Source organism: Zootoca vivipara, chromosome 9 (genome assembly GCF_965207765.1).
Source record: "Zootoca vivipara chromosome 9, rZooViv2.hap1.1, whole genome shotgun sequence".
Lineage (NCBI taxonomy): Eukaryota > Metazoa > Chordata > Lepidosauria > Squamata > Lacertidae > Zootoca > Zootoca vivipara.
Window position 1 is genome coordinate 3,607,427 of NC_142592.1, and position 24,014 is coordinate 3,631,440.

The window sequence follows — 24,014 nt, forward strand, 5'->3', positions numbered from 1 at the left end:
AGTCTGAACTTCAAATATTGGCTGCGTTTTGGTTCATGCATTGTTTCAGAAAGTGAAATATAGGTTGGCTCACCTTTAAATGAAATGAGTCTCTTGCCCGTACTTACTGCCCAGTCTGACTTCCTTTTTCAACCTCTCCACTGAATCAGAGGCACAGATGCAGCAATGCCAACCTGCTACTTCAAGCCACTGTTGTGCTCTGTTCAAAGTGCTGGTTTTGTCCTTTAAAGGCCTCCATGGCTTGGGACTAGGATCACCTGCCTGGTCTGCCAATGTTCCTGCCCATACCCCGAGAATGGAGGTCCTTCTTTGGGTGCTCCTTCAATCTGAGGGTGGGTGGTGGCTACAGGGGAGACAATCTACTGGGTGTCGATGGCCTCCAACTATGGAATGCTCTCTCCAGGGTGGCTCACCTGATACCTACCTTGATGCCTGTGAGAGGCAGGCAAAGGCCAAACTTTTGGAAACTTCTCTGACTTGCTTTTCAGCTGCTTTAAATTTGTGTTATTTCTTAGAACTGCTCTCACCCTGTGCTGTGCTTTTATGGTGCATTTATTTATTTATAGTATTTATAGCCTGCTCTTCATTGAATATTTCCAAACCAAGAGTGGGGAACAAAGTAATAAAAATACCCAGAGAAAAACTGCAACATACAAAAACGACAAAATCATATGATCAGGTCCAATAAGCAACCAATTACTAATTCTGCCATAAAGTAAACAAGCAAAACCACAATGACCAGGGAAAATAAAAACCAGTTTAACCAAATGCCTAGGTCAGTGGTTTTCAACCAGGCAAGGGGTGACATAACTGGGCTCCTGAACCTCACAGGGGAGCCACAGAACGAATGTAGCTGGTCAAGGGAGGTGTGGACTCAAACAGGTTGAAAACCTCTGGCCTAGGTAGAAATACAAGCACAGGACATTCAAACAGATTAAATAACCAACAGTCTTTGCAGCCCACTCCCTCTTGCACAAGGAGGGTCGCCATCTGTGTCAATCTCTCTCTGCAGTTTTTAGGCAAGCAGCTGCTACGCTACAAAACAGCATTCAGGGCAAGGGCGTACCCACCACGGGGCAAGTTAGGGCAGCTGCCCTACTCTAGAAGCAGGGCTGGTGGGCAGAGGCGGAGCACAGCCCGGCGGAGCGCGAGTTCGCCATTCCCGCCGCGCCGCACCGCACCCTCCCTCCAGCTCCCCGTCGCGCCCTCTGGCAAGGCCAAGCGCGGCGGGGAACCAGAGAGCGCGGCGCGGCGGGCGGGAACGCTGAACTCGCGCTCCACTGGGCTGGGCTCCGCCTCCGCCCACCAGCCCTGCTTCTAGGGAGGGGCACAGCCCGGCGGAGCGCGAGTTTGCCGTTCCCGCCCACTTTGTGGCCCCTCCCCTTCCGTGCCTTGCCCCCTCCCCTTGCCCCCCCCTAGTTTTGATCCTGGGTACTCCCATGATTCAGGGTCCTCCTAAATGTTGTTTGGTGTTGGTGTCTTTTTATAATAAGTTTGGTTATAACTTTTTGCAAGACACCCTGGGAACTTGATGAAGGCTGGGTCATAAAACTCTAAATAAATAAAATAAAAACTATTGTACTTTCTTCTTCTTTTAAAACAAATCAAAGCTGTATGACTGTGTGATAGACTAGAGCCCTCATCCATCAGTGTAAACATACGAAGAAGTAGAAGACGAACATGAAGAAGAAGAGAGAAAAACATTAGAACAGTCTTGCCAATAAACACGTGAAACTTTGTTGTGCAATAGTACTAAAAGTAGAATGGTACAAAATACAGCAAAGGGTAGAGAAATAGCAAGTAGCACCATTTCAGTAAGGCCCCCGGATGGTTAAGTCCAGTCAAAGGCAATTATGGGGTGTGGACGCATCTCGCTTCAGGCCAAGGGAGCTGCTGTTTGTCCGCAGACAGCTTTTCTGGGTGATGTGGGCAGCACGACTAAACCGCTTCTGGTGCAACGGGACACAAGTGCTAGAGCACACGGAAATGCAGTTTGCCTTCCCGCTACAGCGTTACCTATTCATCTACCGTATTTGCACTGGTATGCTTTTGAACTGCTAGGTTGGCAAGAGCTGGGACAGAGCAACGGGAGCTCACCCTGTTGCATGGATTTGAACCGCCAGCCTTCCTATCGGCAAGCCCAAGAGGCTCAGTGGTTTAGGCCACAGCGCCACCCACTCCCCTCGTTTCAGGATATGGTATGTAACAAATGTAGCCATGGTTTTGCAATACCAAATTTCTTTTTTTCTTTTTGGTCTTTTTCAGCTACAATCGTGTTGAATGAACTGAACTGGACCGGAGCTTTAGATGAAGTCTTTAAAAGGAACAGAGAAGAAGACCCAACCTTGCTTTGGCAAGTTTTTGGCAGTGCAACTGGCCTCGCTAGGTATTACCCAGGTAATTTGCAGTCCTGAAGACATAAATTTGTTCTAGGGCACTAACTTTGTCACTCCAGTCAATTCATATAAAAATCACCGCACATTTTTCGCAGGGCAGGCAAGGGAATATAAATTAGCCATTCCCTTGTGTAAAGTTTGTGAAGTTGGAGCTGGGAGTGTTAAAAGTGTTGTGTTCCCCCCAAAAGAGAAGAAATATCTGGTGGAGTTGTGTTTGAAAATTTCAACAGACATGTTAGCTTTTTATATAGGTTGCAGTTCTCTGTATGCCATTCATAAGGGTTTGCATGGCAATTGCTTCCTCTAGCCTTGGGAGTACTTGAATCAACCAATAGGTGCATAATTTTGCTGAGTTAAATTAAGAGGAAGCGCTACTGTTTCATTGGGAATGTTTGCCCTTATGAACTGTCTTCAGCACCTCTGAAGAGGATGACTCTGCCACTGGAGTTCAAACTGATTAATACCGAGAGAAGGGTTTTGTTTTATGCATGCATCTGTTCCGCTCTTTAGAGAATCTCATTACAGTACCATAGTAATTAATTTAAGAGGGTGTGTTTTTATTTCTTTAGGCCACTAGTAGACTCAGTTCAATTAATGTATTCTAGGACAGACATCTAATCCAGTTAGTTTAATGCTTCTGCAAAGCAGGTTCTAAAAAAAGAAAATAAATTAAACAATCAAATTTTACTGTATGACGAAGAGCTCAATCCTTTGCATATGTTCTCAGATGTGAGTTCCACTAAGTTAAATGGGGCTTACTCTCCAGTAAATGGGAATAAGAATGCATCCTAAGTGTTGATGTCCTGCATATATACTATACTTAGTACTTTAGTTTCTGATGCTAATTTGGCTTCTAAAGTCTATCAGGATTTTACAGTGTCCAGTTTTCATCATTGCAGGCAATGGTTTTTCAAATTTGCTTGAAGGCTCAGAAACCAAAGGAAGTCTTGGGTTTCCTGAGATCAGATAGTGATAGTGGGTTTTCTGCACTATTTTCTGCACACTTCATTCCTCAACCCTTCTTTATGCAATTGGGGAAATTAAATTTATGCTTATGCACAGAATTTACATAATTCCCAAGCAGTGTTTCAGATTCCTTGAAATCTAATTTGAGTTTCTCTAGTGGAGGAAATTTGGGGGACTCAGAATACAATTAGTCCAGCTTATTGTTCAATCACGTGTCCCCTTATGCATAATTAAAATATTGTACATCTATCAAGTCCCCGAACATTTTGAGCCCAAAAATTGTTTCCTTCTTTATTTCTGTGTGTGCCTCCAAAGTCTGCTTTTCTGTGCTGTGTACTGTGAATAGCTTGCAGCTTGCACTTCTTTCCAGGTCCCCAATAATTTTATTTATTTTATTTCATAAAACTTATATACCACTTGATTATATCTAATATATGCAGCAACCCTTGGCAACAGTGTACAATTAAAATAAGGCTATGGAGTTCATTCACTTTTTGCCTAATAGCTGAGCAATATAAACTACCCATGCATCTCAAAGCTTTCTGTTTATTTTTCTTATTTATTTATACATCTTTATGTGGTTTTTTTTAAAAAAGTACTCAGAAGGAACACAAATATTAAAGACAGTTAATTAAATTAAATTGAATGAATGAATGAATGAATGAGTGAAATCATTTAAAAGCAATTGTTAATGAACCCCTCTATCAAAGGACTATCAGCAGCAATAAAAACAACTACGGACACCAACATTCATTGGATATACTCCATACAACTTGTGAGGTTGGGGACAACTTTAAAACCAATCACAGAACCAAGGTAGCACCTCTAAAATGCCCCAAAATGTGTGTTGGGGGGTCATTTGGGTGCTGCAAGAGAGCCAGTGTGGTGTAATGGTTAAGAGTGGTAGACTCCTAATCTTGGGAACCGGGTTCGCGTCTCTGCTGCTCCACATGCAGCTGCTGGCTAGTCAAACTTCTCTGAAGTCTCTCAGCCCCACTCACCTCACAGAGTGTTTGTTGTGGGGGAGGAAGGGAAAGGAGAATGTTAGCCGCTTTGAGACTCCTTAGGGTAGTGATAAAGCGGGATTTCAAATCCGGACTCTTCTTCTCTTCTGCAAGGTATCATTTATTACGAGCCCAAGTGTTTCGGGGGGGGATCATTTATCAAGAGCACATTTTTTCAGTAACAATTTTGACTCACCAGGGATATTTCAGTAACTATGAGGATATTGCAGATTTTCAGTGGGCTGGGAATTCCAAAGTATGGATGTCACAGCTATGCTTGGTCACACATTGGCAGAATCAAATTCTGAAAATAAAGAGCCTATGCAAAATATGTGAACTAATTAGCTCCATAAACATATGAGTGTTGCATTATTTGGATAATTTCCCTTAATAACAAGGTGGTTAATCTATTTTACAGTTACTGAAAAGCCTTAACTGATACACAGCAATATCATATCAGAAAATATTAAGGGAAATTAGTGTGATCAGGGTTCTGAGGAAACTTCTAAGTGTATTCCGCTGACTATGCTTAGAAGCCCCCTCCAGACCTTCCTACCCAATTGAGAAAGGCCACAGGTGGAACCGCCACATCTGAGAGGCACATAGGTGTTGGAAGTGGGTCTGGGGCCCACTTGCCCATCCCACACATTTTATGCCCCCAGGTGTCCTTTTGAATGCATGAAGTGAGCTGTAGAAGAAAGGGTTTGTCCTTTCACAGAATAACTGTGGAACACTTGTTTCTAGCAACTTCCAAATGCTTGAGTGTTGACTGTGTGTTTGTGTGTGCAAAACAAGACTTGCTTTCAGGAATCCTGAACATTTTGGTTTGTTTTCTTTCTTTTGTATTGAAGAAAGTATACAAAGCAGAAAAGCTCTTTCTGAGAAACCCAAGAAAATGTAGCTAGGGAATTTATGTTCTCATTAAAAAAAGAGAGCTCTCACGTTCAACCAATATTCCTTTTTTGTTTAGTACAGGTATAAGTATAGAGAAACATAGTGGCATGTATGTTTAAACCACAAAAAGACTTGCTTTTTCATTGCTGTTATGACACCAGTTGTGGGCCCTGTTACTTCTATTGTTTTTAATGCACATAATCTTGACACCCGACATTTCTGCATGGAAATCAGTGGAGCAAGCTGTAAACAATTCAGATAAATTTCTCTAGAAACTTAAGGAAACTGCCAACTCGCAATCTGAACTCCATAGGTGGGCTGAGGAAAAGAAGAAGAAACACTGGAACAATCTGCATACCCTTGCAGTGTAGAAGGACAGAATAACAAATATATTGAGAGAGAGCTCCCACTTTGTGGTACAGTAATGGTAGCCAGGCTTTTTGGCAAGCATGTTACAAGTTTTATCTTTCCCTGATTTTTTTGGTTGACTTTGGTAGGATGCTTTAATCTTATTGTTGTTCCCTTCTCTTTTCAATAATAAAATAGAGGTAAAGTCTAGAGTATGAGATATTACTACTTTAGTGTACTTATGTAGACAGTACTGCTACAGAATGTGCTTACCTGCCTACTGAAGGTGGGGAGACCAGAGTTCAGCTCGAAAGAAGCAGGCAGGCAGGCAGGCAGGTGTGTAGCAGTTGATCTGTCACAACCAGGCTCAATGACTTCTTGTCTCTTGTTTTGAAGTGACAGGGCTGTGTGGCTGTCCCTTAGTCCTTCCTCTTGAGGCATGTGTGATACAGATTGTCCACCTCCATGCTGTAGAGTTATATTCTTAGTTACATTTAAGAACTCCAGCACAGGAGTTTGGAGGGTTTCCTTCAAAGAACTATGAGTGGAAGGGAGATAGCCATTTCCTCTGTTTCACAAACAGAAATCACATAGTGGTTTGATAAGTTGGTTCTGTAGGAATTTTTGTTTCCATTTTTGGCAGAACTTGCACTAGAGCCTGGGTAAGTTGAATAATACCGGTATGTCTGGATGTATTTTCACTTGTAGCACAATGTTAAATATGGCACTTCTGTGAGTGGAAACACACACACACACAATGACATTTTAGCTCAACCCACCCAGCCATTTCCCATTCCTCAGCCACCCCTATCTCTGATTGGTATGAAATTCCAGGGGTTCCAGGCACTTACACAGAGTCCATGTTTCCTTCAGAAATGAGGCACAGTGGAGACTGCGGTGTCATTATAATATATGGCTTCTTTACAAACACATATATAGCATGAGCCTGTGATGGTAGGATTGCAGAGCTTTCACATCCTTTAAGGGTCCGGTTTCCCCTTTAAAGGCAGCATTGGAGTCAAAGGATAGCAAAAAGGCTTCTTCTATGTCTCTTAGTGCAGCCTGTCTTCCCCAGCTCACTTGGAATTCTGCCCCTCCTTCTCCTTCTTGCTGGTAACTGACTCCAAGCCTACATCATTCAAAGCTGAAACCTTAAAACTGCCCCTTTCCTCTGCCTACTAGCACCCAACAAAAAATGTGCCCCACTTCTCCTTGCCCGGCAGTCTTGCCCTCTGATGGTTTCCTTGGTGGGCCATCACCAGCCTTTGTCTTCTGCCAAGCTGGCTTGGCTCATCAGCATAACTAAATCCAGTTTAACAAAACTTTGATTAATTCCAACATTTACTAACCCCGGATGTGAGGGACAGAAGTTACAGGCAGGTCCCTCCCATCTTAAGTAGCAGCTCGTCGCCCAGCGCGAGTGCTAGTGGGGAGGGAGATATCTCCAGCGGAGACTCAGGAAGTGGTGACCGAGGCTCAGGCAAGGTAGCGGAGCCCATGCCCAGTGTGGGAAGGGAAGTGGGAGGCAAGGGAAGAAGGCCAATCCCGCCGACCCCGGAATTGCGCAGGAAACGACGGGGGCGGAGATTCAGTATCCCTAGACTACTTTGCTGGAAGAAAACGCGCGAATCTCCATTCAGAGGTTCTGACCCCTAACTGACAACATGTACATAGTACTGTTCTGCACTGTAAATAATCAGCACTAAATAAAAGAATGAAAAGACAACGCCTGGAGGAGTCGTTACTCTAGAGTAGCCGCTACCGCACCTGTGACACCGGGAATTATGGGGTGGATCTGGCACCCAGGAATGTAGGGAAATCTAACCCCCCCTCACAAACCCATAACAATACAAAACAAACTACAGTGCATTCATTTCATATATCTGCTGTACTTATACTACCTTGAATAGCATGCAGATTATTAAAACAGATGAGGAAACCTCACAACGGATAAGAGAAATAAAACAGCTTCATTTTGTTGCAGTGTGCTTGACTTGTTCAAAATTGTTTAAAATGAACTTTGGTTCTCATAGAGAATTGATTGGCAAAGGTTCTTTCTTTCTGTGCCTCTTACATTATGTATCGCATTATGCGTGTCCTTCCCTTTATGTCCAACTGATTAGATGACAACAGCACACAGTTTAGCAGTTTCATCTTGAAAATCAATTACAGTGGAATAGCATAAGGTCACTCCATTTCCACTGTCTAAATCACCAGAAAGAGTAGGTCTCATTTTTTTTGTGCTGAAGAGATTGTCCTCCCCTCCCCAGCCTTCTGCTTTGTTTCTCTGAAAATGTTGACGTCAAACTCCACCCCTGAATGCAGCTCGAGGTTTTTTACCTTGAGGCCAAGTCCGGCATTGTTCAAGGCCAGGCTAAGCCAAGTAGCCAGCTTTCATCGCAGCAGTACCCGAGAAAATATCGCTGCTGGGAATAAGTTTACGACTGATGTATGAGCCTAGTCAAATTGGACTGCTGCAGTGAAATTGCCTGGGGAGGTTTCAGCTCTGTCTCCGACCATGATGGCTGTTGGTGTGCTGCATGATAGAGTAGTAAAGGATGGCTTCCCAGACAGAGACAATTCAAAAAATAGGTTATTCTCATGAAAAGCAGAATGGCAAAGAGACATGTTGAAACCAATAATGTTTTTCATCAAGGAGCCCCTCTCTTGTTAAAGCTGGATCTCTAGTGCATTGTAAGGCTTGTTTCTTTTCTCCAACTTCAAATGAATGGGCATGGCATTTATCATTTTTTTTTAAAAAAAGTAATAATGTGACTAAAGGAAACAAAATGAAAGCATACAGCAGAACAATAAATAAAAGGTCCGAATTAGAACTGCAGAAACATGATTTTGGTAGATGCCAGAGAATGATCCGTTCCGTATTCCTCATCAGTTGCTCATCCATTTTTTCTTAATTACAGGTGTAATTTAGATTATAATTGTAAATCAATAGTTCATTATACTACTGCAATAGGCAGCACATTTATTCCTTTTATCCTCTTAAGACTGGTTTAGGTGCTAATGAGCTAGTATATATTTATGCAGCTCTTGAGGTCATCCAGTTACCTGCTCTTCATTTTATTTTGCCTTTTCCAGGTTCTTTTAAAACAAATATTATTTATCTAATCTCATCAGCACAATAATTTCAATAGAACAAAGTTCTACCAAGGTGTCTTACAGATGCTAACCTTCACAGATTGCGGGCTCTGTAATCTTAGGTATAGAAAGTCCGTTATTACTGAAGGAATACCACACATTTAGATGAATTTATAGAAAGAGGATCATTACAACCTGAATGTGGGCTAAAAGGGTTGGGGCACCCTTTGATTAATAGATTCAAAATGAAAAGGTGTAAGCATTATTTTCTTTCTTTGAAATAATATTGAAACTTGTTTTTCTGTTACGGTAAATCTTGACTGGCTCAGGTGGCATCCTTTGCTGAAGTTTTCCTGCCTGCTTAGGCAAATAAATAATGGATCAGCTTTGAAAATCAATTCATAATAAAATGCTATCTCTCTAAATGAAAGCCTTGCTGTGCACAGCTGCTCTTATGTTAACTGTTAACTGCCTCGATATTGGACTTACCAAAGAGAGTCATTACCGTGTAGCAAGTAATAGGAGGCAGGCTGATATAAAACTCTGTGCAAAATGAATCTGAGCTCTTACAAAAGAAAGTTAAATGGGAGTCCTTTGTTGGCTGCTTATATATTTCTGAGTAACTGAGGCTTTCAGTTTTACAACTGAAGCTCAAAGACACCTTTTATGGGGAGGACATTCAGAAGGCTCTGGAAGAACATGGATAATTTATGGAGATACACAACATTGCGGACACAACATTATAGTTAAGGGCATGAGCTGCAAATCACCCATTTAAAATTTAACAGTAGTTAAAAACAGTCTTAATCATATCTACTCAGAAGGAAGTCCTTTTGAATTCCATGGGGCTTGCTCCCAGGTTAGGACTGCAGTCTTAGGCAAAGTTGTGTCAGGCCACTTTTAAGATGCCTCCTATTACATTCCAATAGAGTGTGAGCATGTGTGCATTGTTTCACACATTTCTGAATCCTTTCTGCGCAGGAATACTAATACTTTAGCAGATCATTGGAAGGATTCCTAAAGTAATAAATGTGAAATTATATGAGCACTTAGGAAAAGCAGCATATAAATATTGAATGTAAGTAGACATAGCCTATTGTGGTTAGCAATTGTCTGGCATTATCCTTGACAAGACAGCAAGTATCAGTAGAGGACAGCAAAAAGTCCTTTTCCATTAGCTTACTCTGAGGTTTCTTCACTGTCAAGGCAGGGACACTCTCTCCACTTTTCTCTTTTATCCTGAAGCAGGAAGTCTGCTTGAGGCACTTAGGCTTCTTGCGTTATTTTAAACCCTGTGCAAACTTTCATGTGAAGAGAAGGCTTCCTGCTTTAGATCTTCTGACCAAATTTTGGACTGTGGTGGTGCTTGCCTGCTGGAGATGCAATGGAATGCAGGAGGCCAGTGAACATGGTCCCTTTCATATAGCTGAACAGGGCTCGTGAAATGCAACACCTACCAGGCTGAACACCGTACAAGTATTCATTATGAGAAGACAAGGAGTCATATTACAATCCACATTATTACCAATAGTATTTTAAATGTGACAACACCCTTTCTAAATGACTTCTTTAAAGTTTCCAAAACTAACTACCTAAACTGACTTCTTTAAAGTTACAAAGCTAACTTCCTAAACTATTTTGGGAATGACCTTGGGAAATATTTGAAATTATTAAATTACTAACATTAGTTGATCAAATCACTTGGACACTTAGGGTACCAGTCAGCTAGCTTTGCACCTCACACATGAGTGGAACGACCGCTTTATAGTAAGCCAACCAAAATAATAAACCAGTTTTGCATTCAAAACTGAAAGGTATTTAATTGAGGAAGGTACATAACCAGATGCACACTCAAAGCAAACCAAAGCAAACCAAAACCCAAACAATGTTGATGTTAGCATTATGTAGGTTTCCATTTTTAGATGGGATGTATCATAATGGATCTGGAATTCCTTCTGGAATGATCTTTTATGTTATGTTAAGTTGTTTTCTTTCTCCCTGGGCTCAAGACATGTGCTAGGTGCTTCCCTGTGGTTTAATGCCACCCTAGTAACATCAGAATAAGGAAGATCATATCTCGGTGATCCTACAGCAAGGGTGCCAACTTGAATAAAAAATGGGGGGGGGAAAGCCCCACCCCACATAATTGATCACATGATGGAGCACATGCACACCGTTTGAATGGCAATGCCTATCAACATTGGAAGGGTCCCCCAGCCCCCTCAAATATTTCATTGTGGTGGGCAAAGGGACCTCGGCCCCTAGATGTTGGCTCCTATGTCCTGTGGGGCATAACTGATATAAAGACATTGCCAGGCCTCGCTACATGATCTCTTTCCATCTAATGTTATCAGTGCAGTATGAGATGAGGACATGTGGAAATAGTGATCTGACCACAGTCTTATAATGTACCTCCATCCTAATATGCCATGGAGCCTGTCCCAGCAACCTTTCGCTGTGTCCAAAAGTCTCCATCCATTGAGTTTTACCTTCTCCTGGCATCATGTCTCCTCTTTTTTACTGGGTCAGTAAAATGATTGGTGGCTGTTGTACTGCAGTTGAAAAATCAATTAATCATATACGGTAATTTCTTCCATAAATGCATTGTGTCCTACACTACAGTTTTTTATTTGGGAAAATAATTAGCAAGTGGGAAATGGCAAAAGTTTTAGTTTAATTATCTTAGAAATAAAACAGAATAAAGGCATAAAGTAAGCTAGGAAGTTATAGTTTAATAGATTTATTTCTTTATTGTTAGATGAATTTTCTTTAATGATACTGAAATTTACAGAAAGGCATAATAAATACCATATATTTATGACTATACAGAGAACACCAGTCCAAAGAAAATTAGTAATTTACAGGCCACTCTGCTCTATAAAACATGCAATCAAACCAGTTGTAAACAAAGCTTGAAACTGGATCATGATACAACCAAAGTAAAACACACCAGTTCCTCATTCATTTTATGTTTTATTATGTATGCCTTAAATCTCTCCTATTCAAACAGCACTAAAGGTTATAGAACTGCCAACCTTCCAATCAGCAAGCCCAGGAGGCTCAATGGTTTAGACCACAGTGCCACCTGCTCACGAGGCCAGGTATCACATCTCATTATGATGAAGCAGTGTTCCAGAAGAAACACATGTAAACCTGTATCTTGCACACATGTTCACAGAAGCACAACTTTGTGGATCTCTAACTGGGAGACAGTTGCATGCCACATTGGTTATTGCACTATGTTATTTGTTGTTGTTGTTTAGTCATTTAGTCATGTCCGACTCTTCATGACCCCATGGACCAGAGCACACCAGGCACTCCTGTCTTCCACTGCCTCCCGCAGTTTGGTCAGACTCATGTTCGTAGCTTCAAGGACACTGTCCAACCATCTCATCCTCTGTCGTCCCCTTCTCCTTGTGCCCTCAATCTTTCCCAACATCAGGGTCTTTTCCAGGGTGTCTTCTCTTCTCATGAGGTGGCCCAAGTATTGGAGCCTCAGCATCAGGATCTGTCCTTCCAGTGAGCACTCAGGGCTGATTTCCTTCAGAATGGATAGGTTTGATCTTTTTGGAGTTCTCGGTCCACATACTGCTTAAGCCTGCCTTGTAGAATTTTAAGCATAACCTTGCTAGCTATGTTATTAGCTATTTTATAACGAATATATATTTATATTTTATAACTATGCTATTAGCTATTTATAAATGCTGATACAGTCTTGCTTGCCTGCGGAATTAGCATGAATCATCAAATGTCAATACACCTGCAGATAAAATGTCTCTTTACACAAAATGGTGGACAATAAGTAAAATGGGTTTGTGGCTGGAAATGCCAACACAGAAATATGAAGTAGCGATATAGAGAGCTGATCCCCAAACCCATGCTTGTCTGAACTGTAGGCTTATATGCAGACAGTTTCTGGTACAGATATTGCAATACATGAAAGGCACGAGAGTTTGCTATTATATGCTAGGGAGCCAGCGGAGCTGCAGTGGGTTCATTGATGGATTTGGATAATGGGAGGCTTAGAGGAGAACAAGATTCGGAAAACGAGAAATGTGAGGAGGAAGAAGAGAGACACTAACAATTTCCTGTTTAGGGGAAAGGAAACTAAAGAGCAGCAGTTTCCTGAGTGACATGGCCACAGTTCCAGGCAATGACTCAACCGAATGGATGGTGGGTCCTCTGCAGGTTACTGCTTTCTGAACGGGTATCTGAGAAGCTCACATGAGGGCAGGGTGTCTGATCAGCTGGCCCTCAAGCCAAAGTCTAACTTCTTCAGAACCCTTTAAATAAAGGCCCAGAACAGAAAACACTTTCATTTTTGGGTAGTGCTGGCTTGTGCTTCCTGAAAAGGTCCTGCCTAACCTAAATTATTATTATTTTCAGCATCTCCATGGGTAGACAAAAGTCAAGCTCCAAACAAGATAGATCTGTACGATGTCCGTAGAAGACCATGGTAAGCATCACTGTGGTGGTGGTGGTGATTGATATTTATTTATATCCTGCCTTTCCCCCTGATGAGACTCAATGTGGCTTCCAACTAAAAAAGAAACAGCTAAAAGCATATTTAAAAAACAAGCATTAAAAGCAAGGTTATGATCCTGATGATGGGCATTGCACTGGTAGGTTGGAAATGTGTGTGTGTGTGTGTGTGTGTGTGTGTGTGTGTGTATCACTTAGTAAGGTATGCATGCCAATATCTGGTCTGTGATTTGAATCTCCAAATGTTGTCCTAAAGCCAATTGAACAACACAGCTCCATTTCCCAGTCTCCCTCCTGCCTCTCACAAGCATGTGATGACCATTCCCTTCCATCATATTCCAGAATGGCCGCACACTGTTCTGATTCAGGGTAAAATTTATTCCTAGCCCTAACAACTAGAGGCTAATAGAAATCTGAAAGATAGCTCTAAGATTGCTGTAGTAACAGCATGCAAAGTGGGTTGGTGGGAGTGGGGCTGTGAAGACATTGACTGGGTCCAAGAAAGGTCTGCCCCCACGTAGACTATGGATAGTCTGGAGAGGAAAAGAATTTCCCACCACCCTGCTCTCACTAAGCACAGCTGCCCCCCAGCAACTTCCAAATTGTGGCCAGGGGAGGGGGTGTCCTATATATCACCATAGCTGGAAGTCATCTGATGTTGGTGGCAGCTGAGCACATGGTATTCTTCCATCCTATCTTGACCTCTAGTGCAGGTGGGAAAAGGACCCCCATGAAAATGGGCATAGCAGCTTGCACTAATAGTCCAGATATCACCAAACCACTCCAGGAGTGGTTTACAGTTAAGCAAAGTTAAACAAAGTCAGTAACTTTATCAGTCACCTAGCTACTTCTAGATTGCTTGCATTTTTACTGTTTACTATTGAACTGACCACCAAACGGTGGAAATGTGTTGGAGGGGTGGGGGTGGCACTAGGGGGACATGCCAATTCCCAGGACTTTCACCCACTTTCCTTCCTTCCTATTGTCTCTTTCCTTTAGATATCAGTAAACTAAGCTGTTGTCCAGTCCTATGGCCCTTGTAGTAATATTCTGCCCCCCCCCCCAATGTTCCTAATGCAAAAAGAAGAGGAAAAACTAACATACCAAGAGCATCCATATTAGGGGAAGTTTTCATGACCCAGCCAGGAGGGAAATAAGAGAGGCCTGAAACATTAGACCTGCAAGAGAGCTGCTTCCCATAGGAGCTGGACAGAGGAACCTTAATTTCTATACTTATGGGGGAAAGTTGTGACATCACACCAATCTCCCTCTGCAATTCAGGTCTAAGAAAATAAGGCAAAGTGGTCTGAGAGGATTGTGGGATTGGTGTTTACTACTCTTGGTACTTTCCATACCACAGAAAAAGTAAATGTTCTCTGTTTCAGATGATACTTATTCAGCCCACATATGCATACTGATTTTTTGGATAGGCAGATTAAGAGAGAAGTGGGATATTAATACAGAAAATTAGATACTCTACATAAAGTAGCAAGGTGGGTTTTTTATTTTAGGTTTTCTGCTTGAGAAAACACATTAGTTTTATTTAGAATTCATAAACCTCTTGGCAAACTAGTCTCTACTGGATAAGCAGTATTTATATTGAGTGGCACATGCAATAAGTGAGCTATATATGTGTTTGTTTGTGTGTGTTTGTAAAAGAGAGTAGAATTTGACTCAAACTAAATGCAGATTAGGAGATCCTCATAGATCATCTGTGCCTTCCATTTTATTAATCAGCAGACACATGAAGTTACTCTGAAGACTGGAAAAATTGGTGCTCTGGGAAAGGGAAGTTGTAACCTTCCCCTTCCCAAACATTCTATTGGCTGCTCTGTAAGGACTTGAGGGGGAGAGCAATATGCCAGCACACCTGGAAGGAGAGCCCCTCGGGAAATACCACCTCTCCTCTTCTTCCAGGGGAGGAAGGGTGTGGCAAATTTGTGCCCCCACCCCGAAAATGGTGGGAACTGCATTAGTTAGGAGAATCAGGAGGAAAGAGCTAAGAAACTATTACCCGAGTGCCTCTTTCACAATATTGAAAGCAACCCTGTTGAGCTGCTAATTAGTGAACAAACCAAAACATCAAAGCCCCATCACAAATCTTCTACATCAGCTTGCACATTAACATTTGTATATGTGTGGGTGGGTGCAGGCAGTTTATCTTATTTAAGTCACCTAATAAACTTGACATAAGCATCTCTTTATCAAATGCTTTCTGTCTTTTTTGTTGCCAAAAATGGAAAAAAATTGTGTACCTAACCACCTTCAGATCTTCTTCTTGCTTTCTGACCTGTGGTTTACCAGGAAGGAAGAATGCTAAAGGAAAAAAAGAAATGTTTGCATGTTTTTCCTGCTGGGCTACGCTACGAAGGTTCTTTGATTCAGCAATATCTGGTTTTCAACATCAGAACTTACGCAAATCAAACATCAGCATGGTATTTTTAAAAAAACTTCATCTTTTTTATGTATAAATATATGTCTTTTTGTTTCAGGTATATCCAAGGAGCTGCATCTCCCAAAGACATGCTCATTCTAGTCGATGCGTAAGTACCTAAAATTCCGGTGCACACACAGGAAGATAGGAAAGTGTTTGGCTTTTTAACAACAGAAAAGAGGCCAAAGGAACTAGTCCAGAAAATGTTTTAAAATGAAAATCTATTTTACTTTTATTTTTTTATCAACACATAGACGCAAATAAGGTTGGTATGGCTATCTTTGTCAGCAGAAACCAGTTAAATTGGAGGTGACTCACATCTTAAATGCAGCTAAATGTATTTTTCCTGCACATTCTAAAAAGCTGGTAACAGCATTTAAAGCTGTCAGTGAGAATCGAGGAACAGTGCTTTTCCACCCCAAAGTGTCCCCCCAACTGCTTTTTACCTGCAAAAGGCTAGGAGTATCCACATCTATTTTCCAGTGGGGCAAGGGGGCAATTTTAGTAGACAAAAACAGGATTGTAAAGCTTTATACACAGAGAGAAATTTGCAGCTGCGGAAGTTGCTTAAATAAATAAATAAACAAGATACACCCATGTATTTTGTATAACATGTATTTTGGTCCTATGTTCCAGGCATATGTTTTCATATGTGATGAAATATGTGAGAAATGATGGGGACCAAAGCAGATGATTTGTTGGTGAATTAATGAGCACAGTTGGGAATCCTTAGGGAAGAGATCTCTTTGTGGCTTGGAATTGTATTCCAAATCTCTCAATCCAGTTCAGCGTTGCTGGGTTGTCATCTGCTTTCCAAGCCCCTTAAGTATTGCTCCTGCATTATTTATCCTCCACTCATAGGCATCACTTTATGCAGACAACATTTTTCTCTCTATGTGTTTTAAAGACATTTTGAATGAGAAGGGAAGTAAGTAAAACCCAAATATGTGAACATTTCAGGTAAAATGTTATCAGTATTATTTAAAAAGTTGTTTTTTATTGAGGAAGCAGAAATGTTTGTTTGCTTTTTCATGTGTTTCTACCAGATGTTTGGTCCCAGCTCCTGCCCACCTGGCAGTTTGAAAGCACGTCAAGTGCAAGTAGATAAATAGGTACCGCTCCGGCGGGAAGGTAAACGGCGTTTCCGTGTGCTGCTCTAGTTCACCAGAAGCAGCTTAGACATGCTGGCCACATGACCCAGAAGCTGTCTGCGGACAAACACCGGCTCCCTCGGCCTATAGAGCGAGATGAGCGCCACAACCCCAGAGTCGCCTGCGACTGGACCTAATGGTCAGGGGTACCTTTACTTTACCAGATGTTTTAATTCTGCAGTCCTAATGAAAACAATACTGTATGATGCCAGGATAAATTTAGAGTTGTCATCTCTCACAGAGCATCTCTCATTGAGCTTCAAAGGTCTTTTGTTTGAATCAGAGTTTAGATCTCTGCATTTTAAAGTCTGGGGGCTGCGTTTGATGGAAGTAGCACTCTGCTCTCTGCAGGACTTTCTTTGCTAAGGCTGGTGCACAGGGGTTTGTGTAGAATGAAGGGTTTATATCTACAGTACACAGCTTTGTGGTGGTCATGAAAAGCTACTTTCAGGTGTCCTTCGTCTCAGTGGTACATATTTCAATCAGCGCTTTTAAAGGTAGGTAAATATGTCCATGTAGTGGGGGGGGGGGTTGCCATTCATTTCAGTGATGGGAGTGTCTTTGAAATTGAAGTGAATGGCGCAGCATCTGACCTACCACTGCCATTGCACTTTAGACTCTGGGTGGAAATATTTAAGACTACCAGGAGTGCCATTTAGCATTTCATTAAGAGCGATTTAAAAGACTTCTCTTGGGTGTATTTTAGATTGAATTGCAAAGCAGGCAAGCAAGCAAGCAAAAAACTGTGTGTGTGTATTTTTTATGATTTTTCTATATCCCATAATAATTTACTATAGCAAGATTCTCCTTCTGTGTAGCTTTGCCAATCTAACTGTTCCTAACAGCAGTTAACTCAGTGTGTAAAAACAAGAGCCCTGAAAGAATAGGTGGGAAAGCAGCCTAGCTTGACAACTTGAAGCTCACAATAGGTCTCCTCCATTGTTTGCTACCCATCCACTGTTACTCACAGATGCAATGACTCTGAACCTTCAGGTTTCATTACACCAAGGGGGGGGGGTTCCTCTAGTTCAGGCCCGCCCACCTCCTAAGAGGCTGCAATCTACTCACAGTATAAAAACACTGGCTGTGATCTACCCATGGAGGGGGGGCAAAGCCAAAGTTGTTGAGTTGTTTTTAGAGGGGGGCAAACAATAACATTTAGCTATCATTCCTGCATTGTAGGGGGTTGGACTAGATGACCCCTGGGGTACCTTCCAACTCTACGAATTGGGGGGGGGCAATGAAATCTCATGCACTGTGGATCCCCTCACGCATCAAATGTTATCCCCCATGCCAGTCAGACTTCAGAAAAACCTCCTATTAAGTTCTTATAGTGGCAGGCTAGAGAGGGTATAGTGAGAGATTGGTTGTTTCTCGTGAGTGTGTGTGTGTGTGTGTGAGAGAGAGAGAGAGAGAGAGAATGAGAATGAGAATGAGAATGAGAATGAAGAAGTGTGACTGTGCCATGTGTGTTGCATGTGTTGTGAGAGAGTGTGCTGGCTCCATGCACTACCAGTTTCACCCACGGCCTCCTTAGCCACTACTTTTCTGCACTGTGATGCAGCCCCTGGGGAATTGGCTACAAAGGAGTCCCGTCCTCAGGCTGAAAAAGTTCCCCAATGTGACTAATATTCATCAATAGACTTCTGAATTAATTTGTCCACTCTGCCTTTGAAGCTGTCCAATTCCATCTTGAGGCTATCACTGGCTACATGTGGCAGCCAATTCCACGACTTGATTGTGAAGCTACTGCTAATAAATCTCCACATACGAGGCCTGAAACATGAATGGCCCTTTGCCTTCTCTGGATGGGAATCATTAATATGTCGGTGCAAGCCCACTTCTAAGTAGTGGTAAAAGTAATTTACTAAAGTTTTATGAGAATCTACTAGCTAGTGCAGTAATTAATGGTGCTCCTGCCTTAAGGTATAAAAAAGCAATATGCACAAATCCTTAGGGTAGCGAAACAATATGTGAGTTGTCTTATGAAACCTAAGTTTCTATCTGTATATTGACCTGTCTTTCTTTCTTTCTTTCTTTCTTTCTTTCTTTCTTTCTTTCTTTCTTTCTTTCTTTCTTTCTTTCTTTCTTTCTACTATTCTGTAGGAGTGGCAGTGTCAGTGGATTAACACTGAGGTTGATCCGAACATCCGTCATTGAGATGTTGGAAACCTTGTCCGATGATGATTTTGTGAATGTTGTTTCAGTGAGTATCTCTCTCCTTCTCTTAAACCAGAAACAGTGCCCTGGAGAACTACAGTACTTTCAAAGCTGTCCATACACTAAATCACCTGAGAGCTTAATCTGCATATTAAAATTAAGCGTTCTTGTTATATCGATATGATATAATGCTGTTGTTACAGATCTGCTGGAGGGGTCTAGACTAAGCATTGTTGCGTTAGGTTTTGTGGTATCAGTATCAGTTTCAATTATTGAGGCCTAAGGATGTGGACAAGGCTCTCGGAAGGGTGCAGCCAACCTTTGCTCTTCGTTGCTATGAGTATCTAGCAATAGGGATGGGTCCAAGAAGTGATAATTTATTACTTTTGGTAGCTGGTGGTGCCTGCTTCTTTGAAAGAAGTGGTGGTTTATTCACTCATTAAGAAGCCTTTCTTAGAGCTGGAGGTTTGTGGTAAGTACCACCCACTCATGAGCATCCCCTTTCTAAGCTAGGTGCTTGAGAGGGTGACATCTCTGGTTTATGGCTAAGTTTTAGCACTGAGCTAGCCTTGTATATCCAGATAGATGACTTCTGTTGAGAGAGGGAGAGAGGAGCCTGATGATTCTCCTAAATCTCTTGATGGCTTTTGACATCACTGTCAGGGCTGGAGTCAGATTCAGGTCAGTAAGCAAGAAGCAGAGTTTGAGCTCTTTATTCAAAGGAATAGCATACAATTCATCCACACTGCCCATTAAGTCTTGCCCCTATGGAGCAGTTGCCAGGACTGACGGTCCCCACCTTCAACCCCCTCTCAGGTTCCTCCTCTGCCAGAAGTTTCCCAAGCAGTCTCAAACTGTGTCTGGGCATCTCTATTCTCTGTCCTGCTCTACACATCACTCTGTGTGTCCTTGGACACAAGTGGGGAGGGGAGCTGATCACAGGAGGAGAGGCAAGCTCCCTGTTTTCTTCTGCAGCCTCCTGACCCTCCTCCTCTGTTTCAGCCTCCTCTGTGTCACAGGTTCTCCCTGCTCACTAAATCCTGTTGCCCCTTCAGCAACCAACAACTCCTCCCACTCTTCTGCTTCTGACCTCTCTTCGGAGTCCCACCACCAATCCCCTGGGCTCTGAGCCTTCCTCCTTTGTGGTTTTCCTTAGAGGTTTCCCAGCTGGTGCCTCCCATCTCTCCTTGTTGTCCAGGCAGTCTCTGACATCATTGACCATGATATCCTGCTGGATCACCTCTGTTGTTTTAAGAACTGAAGGAATAGGGATACTGTGGTTCTGCTCCTATCTGTGGATAGGATCCCATGCTTGATCCCATGGCATTCGTGCTATGCAGTCCTGCAGACTTCCATTTTTGTTCCTCATTATCTTTATGAAACTTCTGGGGAGGTATGGAGCAATGTGTCAACAGTTGTTGTTGTTGTTGTTGTTGTTGTTGTTGTTGTTGTACAAAAGTACAAAGTACAAAAGATGTTTATTCGGCTTTACGCCCATCATAAAACACAACACAACAAAATAAATCAAATAAAACAGCGGACTCGTACAAACCACAAATAATATAACACAATTCACAGCTCACAAGGACAAATGTTAACAAGTCAAAAGAAAAGTTTAGGATTATGATTAAAAATTTAGGCACTACGCTAAAATCAATATCTGATGTCATTATAGAAAATTCTATCAATAATCAGCTAAAAACTATCAATAATCAGCTAACATTCCATTCCGTCTCTTGTACGAGAGGACGGCTGTTAGGAATTGAGCACCCTGTAGAGTAATATAAGGATCCACATCTTGAAGAACCCAGGCAAGCTGTAGGTCAACTGGTTTGTCAGCCATTTTGTTGTTTAGTCGTTTAGTCGTGTCCGACTCTTCGTGACCCCATGGACCATAGCACGCCAGGCACTCCTGTCTTGCACTGCCTCCCGCAATTTGGTCAAACTCATGTTCGTAGCTTCGAGAACACTGTCCAACCATCTTGTCCTCTGTCGTCCCCTTCTCCTAGTGCCCTCAATCTTTCCCAACATCAGGGTCTTTTCCAAGGATTCTTCTCTTCTCATGAGGTGGCCAAAGTATTGGAGCCTCGGCTTCACGATCTGTCCTTCCAGGGAGCACTCAGGGCTGATTTCCTTAAGAATGGATAGGTTTGATCTTCTTGCAGTCCATGGGACTCTCAAGAGTCTCTTCCAGCACCATAATTCAAAAGCATCAATTCTTCGGCGATCAGCCTTCTTTATGGTCCAGCTCTCACTTCCATACATCACTACTGGGAAAACCATAGCTTTAACTATACGGACCTTTGTCGGCAAGGTGATGTCTCTGCTTTTTAAGATGCTGTCTAGGTTTGTCATTGCTTTTCTCCCAAGAAGCAGGCGTCTTTTAATTTCATGACTGCTGTCACCATCTGCAGTGATCAAGGAACCCAAGAAAGTAAAATCTCTCACTGCCTCCATTTCTTCCCCTTCTATTTGCCAGGAGGTGATGGGACCAGTGGCCATGATCTTGGTTTTTTTGATGTTGAGCTTCAGACCATATTTTGCGCTCTCCTCTTTCACCCTCATTAAAAGGTTCTTTAATTCCTCCTCGCTTTCTGCCATCAAGGTTGTGTCATCTGCATATCTGAGGTTGTTGATATTTCTTCCGACAATCTTAATTCCGGCTTGGGATTACCTGCTATTGGTAGAGCTCTGTCACTAGAGAGATGGCTTCAGTGGCATTGAGTGCTTTTAATCACCTCTTAATTAGGAATAAACTTGCTACAAATTGTCTCATTTTCTGATAATTGCCTGTTTAGATTATTGCAATGCACTTCATGTCGGGATGTCCTTGGAAATGGCCTGGAAGCTAAAATTAATCTAGAACACAACTGCCAGAATGTTGACTGCGGTAGGTAGTAGGGACCATGTAACACTGATGCAGCAATTGACTGCCTATTAAGGTACTAGTGTTGAGCTATAAAGCCTAAATGACTCAAGTCCACGGTACCTGAAGGAACAATTTAGCCTGCCTGGGTTCCTTTGCATTTCCCTACCTACAAGGGAAATTCGGGGGGGGGGGGGAGTATGCTGATCATGGAGTGCAATCCATCTGGAAATATGTCTGGTGTCAATGCTTTTGGCAAAGACTTGTTTGTTTGCCCATGCATTTATGGGATGTTAAGTGCTGCTGCAATTAGAAGCCAAGGGAGGCTCCAGGAGAGATTTAAAGTCTGAAGTTTAGCATTGTGTTTTATTTGCTCTTAATTGCTTTGAATTGTCGATTGTTTTTAACTACATTGTAATCCTTCCTGGGATCATTTGATAAATGGTGGGCTAAAAATATATTTCAGAAATACAGATGAGACATCTGTAGAAATTTTGAGGGAAGGCAAAATACATCCATCAAGTCTGGCACATACCTGATTAATGGAGATCAAATCCAGATGTTCTGTTCTGGATGGTGTGGATTGTATAAAATTTATTGCCAGAGGCAGCCAGAGGTAAGGCCTACCTACCCTTCACACTGTGTGAAGTACGTTGTTTTTTAAGCAAATTATGGCAGCAAGATTCATGTCCAGGGTGCTTTGGAGTGTCTCTTGAGTGCTTTTCATACAGAAGAATGACTGGCAAGGGCTGTCCAGTTTGGAGAATCTCCTGAGCTTTCGATGCTAATGATGATTAATATAACTATGGAACTAGTAATGAGACTGGTGCTTTAAAAGTAACATTAAAAAGACCTGTTTGTGCCTTGAAGAGCAATGTTAGAATTATTTTTAGATGTTTCTCTGCTTGTTTATTTGCTACCCTGGGCTGCTTTGGGAGGAAGGGTGGGATATAAATTTAATAAAGAAATAAAGAATGCCCCAAAGCATATATTAGAGGAAAGTGTACATAAAAATCCATACACTGATAAAACGAACAAGCAAAAGGCATTATATTAAGGGAAATTGTTCGTAAAATAATAATAATTTATTATTTATACCCCGCCCATCTGGGGTGTATATTCAAATGTGTATATTCAAAACTGCACATAAAAATATGTCTATTACCCTGTTTCTCCTATTTTAAGACGTGGTCATAAAATAAGCCATAGCAGGATTTTTAAGCATTCAAGGAATATAAGCCATACCCCAAAAATAAGACATAGTGATAGGCGCAGCAGCAATGCCGGCTGCGGCAGGAGGAGGAGGAAAAAAATAAGACATCCCCTGAAAATAAGCCATAGTGGTGTTTTTTTTAAAAAAAAATAATAATAAATAAATATAAGACGGTGTCTTATTTTCGGAGAAACACGGTAGGAAATGTTTGCACCCAAGTGCTGATTAATTTTCACGAGGGTTTTTTTTAAAAAAAGAATGCTGTGGAAATGTGAACAACTGAATTTAAGAAAGAATAAGTGATGATGGAAACCGGAATTAATGGCTTCAGTTTTTGCTGTTTGTAAATATTTATAGCTCTGTTTCTGCCTTGAATGGCTTTCTTCATGAACATTGCCTTTGAATACTTCAAGGCAACCTACCTGGATCCTTTCTCTGGATCTTTCCTTCAAGAACACTGAGAAAAAGAGATGGGCTCCCTTGTGCTAGTGGAGTTTTAAGACTCTTAGAATACATTTTACGTGACTCCATGGAGTGAAAATGTGACATGCTGTATGTGAACACGTGTTTTCGTCATTGACTTTGAGCAGATGCTTCTTTCAATGAATACTTAGCTATGGGATTCAGGAATACTTTTGTCTCAAAGAATTAAACCAAGAGGGAATAAAAACTGACAGAGAGGTTCCCAATCACCCATGGTGGTTTTATGGTGGTTTTACACACAGGCCTCTGAATAGGATGCTATTGCCACATAAACAGCTTGGAAAACATTGTATGCTGACAATTTAATTTACATAATATGTAGCTTTAAACTTGCATAGCTCCATAAATATTACATGATATTTGATTGGAGTAGTCATGGGTGACTAGATTTCAGTGGAAATCTCCCCTCTCTGCACTCTTTCCACAGCAAGACATGGAAATGCAGAACTTGACTGTGCCAGGAGGCCCACTTCAGGCCATTGCAACCAAAATAGAATAGCTTTGGCTGAGTCATTTTGGTT

General features: G+C 41.8%; 1 protein-coding gene across 7 annotated transcripts in view; it reads left to right on the top strand.

Annotated features, from left to right (window-relative positions):
- The window catches only part of CACNA2D1 (calcium voltage-gated channel auxiliary subunit alpha2delta 1), a 407,398-nt gene that overhangs the window by 284,941 nt on the left and 98,443 nt on the right, over positions 1 to 24,014 (top strand). For all 7 annotated transcript variants that reach the window (XM_088651901.1, XM_035127294.3, XM_088651903.1 and 4 more), the window contains 4 exons: positions 2,266 to 2,397; positions 13,091 to 13,160; positions 15,679 to 15,729; positions 18,878 to 18,977. In XM_088651901.1, coding sequence (XP_088508027.1) covers positions 2,266 to 2,397; positions 13,091 to 13,160; positions 15,679 to 15,729; positions 18,878 to 18,977 — 353 coding nt within the window. The remainder of the gene's footprint in view (positions 1 to 2,265; positions 2,398 to 13,090; positions 13,161 to 15,678; positions 15,730 to 18,877; positions 18,978 to 24,014) is intronic.